The 10,035-nt window shown below is 40.6% G+C and overlaps 1 protein-coding gene across 6 annotated transcripts in view; it reads right to left on the reverse strand.

Moving 5' to 3' along the window:
• The window catches only part of adcy1a (adenylate cyclase 1a), a 36,220-nt gene extending 33,800 nt beyond the window's left edge, over window positions 1-2,420 (reverse strand). For 3 of the 6 annotated variants that reach the window (XM_078790027.1, XM_078790028.1, XM_058073586.2), the window contains exon 1: window positions 1,312-2,417. In XM_078790027.1, coding sequence (XP_078646153.1) covers window positions 1,312-1,926 — 615 coding nt within the window. In that variant the 5' untranslated portion in view covers window positions 1,927-2,417. Of the gene's footprint in view, window positions 1-1,311 lie in introns of all 6 variants that reach the window. The other 3 variants (XR_013627258.1, XR_009129882.2, XM_058073585.2) reach the window with 3 other exon arrangements.
• Window positions 2,421-10,035: the final 7,615 nt, after the last annotated feature.

Below are 10,035 nucleotides of genomic sequence, written 5' to 3' on the forward strand. Positions count from 1 at the left end.
ACCACTCCAACACCAAAGCATACAGCTTATTCAAAACATTCGGGTATCTGTTTCAGAAATTCCTGGTTTTCCCAGAGTTCTACATTTTCCAAAGAGCAATTCCCCTTTAGTACTCACTACTTTTCTACATTTCTCAACAGATTTAAACCATCCCAATATCAAAACAAAGCCCTATAGATATGAAATAACACCCCTATAATCACAATAACACCTGATATATGGATGACAAGGAGGACAGGAAGTGACAGTAGGGCTTTAGGGTTGTTTTACCTTGGAGAAGATAATGTAACATGTGTCTGACCTGGGTTTGAATCTCCACTTGGGCATATCTGCGTGGAGTTTGCATGTTCTCCCCTTGTGTGAATTGTTTTTCTCTGGGTATTCCAAAAAACATTAAGGACAATTTGGAGTCACCAATTAAGCTAACATGCATGTTTTTGGAATGTGTGAGGAAACCGGAGTACACGGAGAAAACATACATGGGGAGAACATGCAAACTCCATGCAGAGATGTTTATCTTATTTTCATATGTTAATGTTTATATTGTGCTGCTGCCACTTGGCCAGGTCACTGCCACATTTTTAATCTCAATTAATTTGAACCTGGTTAAATAAAGGTAATAATAATAATAATAATAATAAAATAATAATAAAATAATAAAATAATAATAATAATAATAAAAACAATAATAATAATAATAATGCATCCTTATGAATCAAGCTCTGTATACCGTATACTTTGAAAAGGCTGCAATCAGTTATGATATATCCATACTGGTGTTTGTTTGATAAAACTTTAAGCAGACTTGCTGTGGGAAAATGTGCGTATTGCATATTTTACGGTTCATTTGACCAGGACTTTCTTGAAATACGTAAACAATCAGACAGCATTTCTATCAAACTGACCTGGCGAAATAATGTTTTATTTAAAATATAGTTTAGATAAAGTGGACATTACCCACATCCTTGATTCCAATGATGTGGATGCAAATTGAGTTGTGCATGTGGAATGAGGCTGAGCAGGGTTCATCCCCGCTTGTTTCAGCACAGCGAGCCGGACAGCTCATCAGCCACATTATTGCATGCATTTATTCATAATTGGACTTCCCACTAATCTGCAATGTCTGCAAAGTCTGCAGAGCAAGAGCATGTCTCCAGCTCAACATTGCTTCACATACGTCACGGGTGGGAGCCTCAAGGTTCAAATGTGCCTCATTTGTCAGCAGTGCGAGGAAATGCACCAGCCACTCTTGTGAATGGATGCAAAATGTGGGTGGTAGAAAGGTGCGTGGGCCACAGGTGCAGCACCTACCGGTCTCCACAGCTCCTGTGTTCTCCTGGTGACCGACGTGGAGATGACAATAAAATGAGATGTAGCCAACATGACGCCAAAGATCACAGCCAGCAGAGTCCGCACTGGCAGCAGCATGTAAGCCACCAGGGTGACCAGCATGAGCTGCCACACGCCATGCTCCGCTGCGGAGGCGCTCACCGTCTCCGACGTGCCCAGGGCCAACGGAAACGGGCAGCAGAGCAGCGCGAAGGTGAAGCTGAAGAGCAAGGCGAGCTTGGCTATTTGCTGCAGCTGCGTCACTTGTAGGTATTTGACATTGGTGACGATGAACAGCGACAGGAAAACCACGCAATGCACGGGGTTGGATCCCTTGGAGAGGGTGAGACGCGGGTTGGCGAGCAGCTCCACCAGGGACAGCGACGACGCGGCGATAATGAGCACCGCCAGCGCCTTGAGGGTAGCTGTCTGCTCCAGCTTCAGGTTGTAGTTCTGGAAGAGAGCCTCCAGCTCCTGGCTGTTGAACTCGTCCTCACACACTATGGCGTCCAGGGGTGCACCGGCTGGGCAGTGACCCTTTCTCCGCCGAGTCTTCACTCTTTGGAAAGGCATCTCCTCCATGATGGGTCCATTCATGAAGCTGGGATGGCGCACCGCACTTCAACTTTCTGGATGCACTCCTTGCTCGGACTCGCTTCCCGCTCCATGACTCCGAAAGTGAAAACTGAGCCCTCCGCCTCCCCCCAGGCGCACCATGCGCACCCTATCCACAGGTTGACGATTGTTGGTGTGTCATCAGAAAAGTGAACATCATGTCTATCTCTCTCGCCGCCTTCGTGCGTGTCCCTCTCCCTCTCCTTGCTTGCAAAGGAGTTGGACCACCTGCGGGTCTTCGGGCAGGGTTACGGGAGATTCAGTGTGATGTAACAACACTGCTTTCCGTATGGTGACAATTCAAACCAACAGTCATAATCGCAAACAATAAGATTTTCTCCAAGAGACACAACTTTCCATGACAAAAGAGTGTGTGCAAATACAGCGTCTAGCAGTGTGAAGGTGTTTTGGTGATTTCCCCTCAGCGTCTGCAGTCACAGCAGATGTAGTTCCCAGCTAAAAATAGATCAGCTGCACCAATGCTCAGGCATGACAAGAATTTGCTCTTTTCTGCGTTAATAAACAGAGCTGCGTATTTTAAGGTATACTAAAAAGCCCTAAAAATAGCTTCCGATGACGTACATCTTGGAAATTAATCCTTGTTATGGTTTAGTGCATGCTTTGCCCACATTTGCATATATTACCCTTGTATTGTGCACATCATTTGCCTTTCAGTGTTTCTCTGGTACATTATTTAATGTGATGTTTTCATTTGATGTGTTGGATTTTGTTTTGGAAAAAGACATTCTTATTTGTGTAAGTGTTAAATACATGTATACATGACATTAATCCGAAAAAAAAAACTAAAAAATGACCAAATTAATTTGGAGTTTGCATGTTCTCCCCGTGCATGCGTGGGTTTTCTCCGGGTACTCCGATTTCCTCCCACATTCCAAAAACATGCTAGGTTAATTGTCCATAGGTATGAATGTGAGTGTGAATGGTTGTTTGTCTATATGTGCCCTGTGGTTGGCTGGCGACCAGTCCAGGGTGTACCCCGCCTCTCGCCCGAAGACAGCTGGGATAGGCTCCAGCACCCCCGCGACCCTTGTGAGGAAAAAGCGGTAGAAAATGAATGAATGAATGAATGATTTATCCCATAAAAATGTCATTAATGCAATAATCTAATTAATATGTTGTATTATAGTCATCCAAAATATTAAGCAATTATTAATATTAAACCAAAATTAATGTGTTTTTATGTGGACAGCAATTGTTTTAGAACTCTATGAGTATCTGATACCACAGCAGTGAAGAAATGTTTTGTTGATATAGTAGTCCAATACATGGTCCAGGATTCACATGATAATAAATTATTGTATGAGAACCACAAAGGTCAAATAAAGCCTCTTTATCTTGCAGGTTGCATGACGAAAACAGGCATTTGAATTACATAAACTCAGCTTCTTAAAACTAACCAATGACCTTGCTTTTGTTTCACACGAGCCTTAGATTAAGATATCTCAGAAGGTTAATGGACTGGCTCATCAATGAAGAAGTCAATGTGAAGCACTTTGGAAGCTCCAAGCAAAAATTCAGCATGCTCACAGCCAATTGCTTCATGGTCAATATCTACTACCTTCCAGTGTGGCCTGAATCAATAGACTGTTGTGTCCAGATCAGGGCACTAAAAGGGAACACGATCAAACTGCCATAATTTGGTCTACTAGATTAGCGGATGATGAAATGGACTTTCATGTGAAAGACACAAATGCATCTGCTTTTGTATCATGCACTTACTACATAAAGGACATGGCAACAATACATCTATACCACGTTGAAGTGTGTGGGGATCCCTAGGTCATTCATTAAAAACCCATCCATCCATCAATCTTCTATGCCACTTATGCTCACTACAGTCATGGGCAAATGCTGGAGCCTATCCCAGTTGACTTGAGGTAAAAGGCCGGGTACACCCGGGACTGGTCACCAGCCAATCACAGGGCACATTTAAACAAACCGTCATTAATACGTACCTATGAACTTAATATGTTACATACAACATACAAATTCCACGCAGAGATGGCCGACGAATTGGCAGCTGTGCAGAAGACGTCTCCAGCAACAAATCCAAGCCAAACACTTGACAATCCAAATGCAACAGTAGCAGGTAAGTTAAGTCGCTAGTAAAATAAAAATAAAAACACTAATACAATAATTAAAAAAAAAACTACATTAAAAATTCCCCCTCTCTGACTCTGCTCACTCAATAAAAAATACAGAAACAGTGAGTCACCAACATTTATAGTAGAGTGTTTTGTTTTGGGACTTGATTCCTTGTACAGGGCAAACTTGTACAGTATACGAAAACCAGGGCTAAACGTTCTGTTGAAAACTGAATCATACCAAAACTGGGGCGTCATTAACTGAGGTTCCTCTATATGACCTTTCTTACATATATTTAAGTTTTTATATGTGTTTATTGCCTTGAAATTGTATGTTATTTGTCACATGTTGCTTTATTGTGTAGTCTTAACCCCAATTGCATTTACTGCAAGAACACGGTCCCACTAGTAATAATTGTCTTTAGTATATTTTCAATTCTTCTATGCAGTAGATCTCACAAAAACTGGATCAACTTGACGGTCTGTCAGTCACGTGGTCTGTCAGGAAGCGCACTATAAATAGATATTTGAAACTGAGAATTTTTTATTTCTCATACAAAGCATTTTATCTTTATCTATTTGAATTAATTAAGACAGCATGAGTGTTCATACACACACAGCTCCCATTTCTTTCTCTCTCCTGAAGTAAGTGACAGCTGCAGATATTTGGACCATCCTCCCTCCAGGATGCCTGATAGTCCACCATTGCCATGGCAACAGAGGCAGTAAGACTAGCAGTTATGACTGATACGCTGCTGAGGTGTTTCCCAATCTAACACCCTGGCGCTCTCTCTCTTTCTCTGTCGCTTTCTCTTTGGGATGCTTTGAGCGGATGAGTGTAGCTGAGGTGTTCTTTACGTGTCTTTGCCGTAGTGACACAGCTCCCCTGCACAGCCGACTCTTCATGCTCACTGACATTTCTCCAAATTGATGCTCTGACATGAAAGTAGGGCTGGTGCAAATGACAGCTTCAGAGGTGACAGCATCACCACAAACCTCACCATGAAGCGTTGTAAATTCCCAGTAACCACATGGCTAGAGAAGGGTAGGGAGACTGGAAGCTGTGCGTGGTGAGTCAATTCATAAAAGTATAATAAACTTTGAAAATGTCACAGCGAGTCTGCCACCATATTAAACCAGGTTATCCCTGTATTGATTCATAGAGTCTCTTTGTCCATAAAACCAACACAAAATGATTTCCTGTTTGCAGGCTCAATCAGTGGGACCTACCGATATTTGGCATTGTGGCACAGGATTCTATTACTGGTTGGTAGAAAGCATTAATTAATAAATGATTGCTGTTTTGTGGTGGTTTTGCCGCAACTCATGCCAGAAATTTCAGTTTGTTTTTGTTTTCAATGAGAGAAAAATAACAAGAGGAACTAAGGACTAGTCATAGAAATATGATTACAATAGGAAAATGGCTAAATAACAACTCGCAAACAATTACAAATACAATAAGAACAACCTTGTGAGTTTATGTAGGAGTAGGAGAGCGTCTGTATGTTCATTTATAACATTAGCAAGCCTCTTTTGTATGAGCTATTAATTGGTTTCAGCACTAAATGAGGTGCCTCGTTCATGATTGTGTTTGTGTGCAACATTAGACGCATGGTGCGAAGACAAACAGCTGTGTTCCCTAAACCCCTGACAGTCCAACGGCCTATGTGCTATTTTCATTATGTAGCTGTGCTTTACAAGGGCACCTATTTGCATGCCTAAACATGTTATATGTCAATAGGAAGCTTAGGTTGTTGAAAATCGACTATTCGACTGAAAATCACAGTAGTCTACCAGCAGATCATACAAAAATGGTCTTTTTACCTTGGCAATGGTCCAGTAAACATAAATAGTTAGTCAACACCAAGCTGTACACCCATAAATAACGCACTGACAGCTGCTACAGACTTTCATCATTCATATATTATATTCACATATTATTGATCATAAATTCAGTAGCCTGGCTGCATTAGCCGCACCATAGTACCGCGGGCCAGTTACACTGAATCTTAATGATGATAGATGCATTGAATAGTCACTGAAATTGTGAAAACACTGATATGGTCATTGATGGGTGGAGTTTTGTCATTTTAAAAATGCTTCTTTTTCAGTGTATTGAAATTCCTATTTGTCAGTGTCAGTAATACTTAAATAGATTCTGACAGTTGGGGGGGAAACTCCAGCTTATTAGCTTTCAAAAAGTCCAAAGCCAAACCTCTGCATGTATTTTTGGTCTGACTTACCGTATCCACACTATGTACTGTATCTGGAATGTTAAGGAGTGTACGCTGTAAATGTGGACAGCAGGTAAAGAAAAACCTACAAAACCGCTCTGATACATACTTTTGCTCTTTATACAGGCTTTAACGTGTCATATGACCTAGTATTGTGAGCATTATTACAACTCTTCACTAAATGCATACTACCTGCTTGTTTTACAAGATATTAACGTAACCAAATTAGATTAAAGATTAACAAATGCACCAATATCAGAAAACATTTTTAAGACTTGAAAATCATCCACTTTAATACTTTTAGGCATTTTCTTCCATGTTGGAGTTAAATGTGTAAGTTGTACACTTCAGGAAAAAAATGTGACACTGAAAGCGTATTCATCAGTAGAACCGTATGTTAGCATGTATGTGTGTGTGTGTGTGTGTGTGTGTGTGTGTGTGTGTGTGTGTGTGTAGCCTCTCAATTTGCAATGTGTGTAGGAGTGTTATTGAGAGATATTTTTAATTCTGTTTGTCAGCTCCTCTCATCTCCCCCAGCAAGAGATGTCGGAGGGAAGCTGAAAAACTCTTCCACAGCAACTATCATCGGAATACACACACACACACACACACACACGGACACTCCCACAAACATGTGCTCTTTCACTTGGCACAAGTTAAATGTTTGAAAGTTTTTTTTTTAAAAAAGAAGCATGTTTGAAGAAGACAGAAGGAAGAAGTCAATGTTTATGCCATCAAGGAGATAAATTTGAGCTACAGAATCTGAAATAAGTCTTTTTTTTGTAAACCTACCTGTTTAGTACATATAAATGTGACATTTTTAATGCATGACATGATGCCTGGACACAACCTGGTTTATAGAAACGTATCCAATACAAAAACTTCATTTTTGTATTCACAAATAAATTAAAATAGACTGAAAATCACCACACGGTGTTTGAGTGGTTAGCATGTAGGCCACACAGTTAGGAGATCAGGAAGACCTTGGTTCGATTCTCCGCGTGGGCATAAAAAATACCAGAATCCTGACCCTCATTGGAAGCTATAGGAAGTATTTTTTTATGCAAAAAGAGGATAACACTCATCATACATTTAGTCTAAAAGCAAACTGAGGCTTTTAATTGTTGTGGCGGAACTAAAACTTCACCATATGGAAGATTATGACTATTAATTCCCTATAGAGTTGACAACCTAATGATTTTCTGCACCACTTTCAGGAAACTATGAAGCCACAGAGGACCTCAAAGTAGGATTATATTCACCCTGATGGAATATATAACAGGATTTCTCTAAAGTAAAAGGCAAATGGATTTTGCACACATAGTCCTCAGTGAATCAGTCATCTCAATTCGATATCGCCCAAGTCCCAAGTGACTGAGTGGTGGGTTTTCTCCAGGTCCTTCGTCTTCCTTCTGCATCTCAAATACATGCATGTTCCGTTAATTTATTATTCTAAATTGTCCAAAAGTGACTGTGAATAACCGGTTACATTTTGTATCTACTGTTGGACTTTAAGGAGGTTCTAAGCAGAGCTTTGAAATGCAAAAAGAAGAAACTGGAATGTAAGCAATTTATTCCAAACAATCATTAAAACGAAATAGGCTGTTCATAAGCTGATTAAAAGTTTAAGACCAACTCCTTGAAAAGCCAAAATCTTGGCAAAATAAAGTAATTTCAATTTAATTTTCTGTTAGGTATTCACATTCCCATGAGCTCTTGATGGCAAAGGCAAAAAGCTTTCTCTCTTTGAATGTGGTCGATGTGTTAAGCTGCATAAGCAATGCCTCTCACAGCACGCCATTTCTGCTGAGGTTGGATGAAATTAGACAAGCCTTTTAAGCTTCATGAAAGATCCTGAGGCTTATGGAACAAAAAAGTGGTAGACCCAAAAAAATGTCCCTGGCCCTGAGCCGGAGTTTCCAATTGGCTCTCTGTCAAGATACGGGATCCTTAGCTTAAATTGAAGGTTGCTTCTGGTGCCACTGCAGCTGATCAAAGGTTTAAACCATTGGGTAAAAAAAAAGTAGCTGTACCCTTCTTGTTAATCACCTCAAACATTGAGTTGAGCATGCTTGATGTCAGTGTTTCCAGGAAGTTAGTGCAAATATTCCTCTCGGTGGTGAAGATGGCTTCACAAAAGGACATCCGCTGTCTGAAACTGATATCCATTTTTATAAACTTCTCTTGTCATACACCACCAAATATTTTTCATTGGATTTCTCTCAAGGCAATACACAGAATGGCCACAGTCAGTAGATCAGGACCTGGGTTTGAATCGCCTCTTGGGCATCTCAGTATGGAGTTTAGATGTTCTCGCAGTGCGTGGGTTTTCTCCGGGTACTGCGGTTTCCTCTCATGTTCCAAAAACATATTAGGTTAATTGGCAACTCCAGACTGCCCATACAGAGTGAGTGTGAATGAAAAAATGTCATGCATTTTAAAAGTCACACACATGACTGACATTTTGGTCATCAAAGAGCCATGTTTAGCTTGTCACTGTTTCATTGTCGTCAACTAAGTGTCAACTAAATAATTTTGTCATTGTCACCATAGCCAAAAACAAAGGAATTCGGAATAACATGTTAACATGTTGCATATGATTGACTTACTATACATAATGACACATCATATACTCACTCTGGGAATGAATGTTCAGATTAGGTTTTTAAAGCAGTAAGGCACTCCCAGTTAATTTTCATTAATTTGATTGAATTTCATTTTTTTTCCTTTTTTTAGCCCAAATTTGCCAGGGAAACACTACTTTTACTTGGCTGACCTATATTAAGCTATGGCTATTAACACTCTGATTGTGTTGTCAACTGCCTGTTCGATGACTATGGTCAATGGTTTTGTTATTTCCGCATGAAGAGTAGCAGGTGGCCAGACTGATCAATGCAGAAGCAAGGCAGGGGGGCTCGCCATGTCCTTGGTGAATGCGGTCTGGGGTCGACTTCACAATCAAACTGACATATCAAATATTCAGCAGTGGGTCAGTGACATAAATTGGGGGGAAGCTAGGGACACCATCACAAATACTCATTATCAAAGGGAGCTGTGTGTGTGGTCCCAGAAAGATTATGGCTCCACAGAGCAAATATTAAATCAGCGATGTGAATCAGATCAGAGCCCTCAGCTGGCAGAGGAGGAGCTACCGAGGAGACAGCTGAGGGGTACCATTGAGCCATTGACACACACGGTCCAACCTTGATGATAAAACCTCTAATGACAATCTTCAGGACCGTAACAAGAGTCACAGGCTGGTCTTCAAGTCAAGTAAAGTCAATACTATTTATATAGTCCCGATTCATAACAGAGCTCTGTACACATTCAGCAGGTCAAGAACCATGTTCCTTATACATTCAAGCATGTGGCAATAGAGGCAAGGAAAAACTCTCTCTTGGGAAGAAACCTTGAACAGCTGAGCTAAAGAGATACAGTAGCACGATTGGGAGAGTGATAAGAAATAAATGGATAGTATATGAGATTAATTGGGTCAAAAACAGTGATAGTGTCAGGTGTAACTGCGGAAAAAATTGACCGTGAAATATGGTGCGTTATTATTGTAGCATACCAATAAAGGTGCGCAAAGTCTGCCGCTCTTTTATTAACTTCATTCTGACCTTAACACTGCAAAGCAGCGCTCAAATCCAATGAGGAAAAATTAATACAAATGTTTGCGCTTACATGTGCTATTATTTCAGGATGAAAAGATGGTAAAACAAGGACGATTGCGCTGAATAAATCCCAAAGGT

This window comes from Doryrhamphus excisus, linkage group LG4, assembly GCF_037039965.1.
Source record: "Doryrhamphus excisus strain RoL-2023G ecotype Guam linkage group LG4, RoL_Dexc_Guam_v1.1, whole genome shotgun sequence".
Taxonomy (NCBI): Eukaryota; Metazoa; Chordata; class Actinopteri; order Syngnathiformes; family Syngnathidae; genus Doryrhamphus; species Doryrhamphus excisus.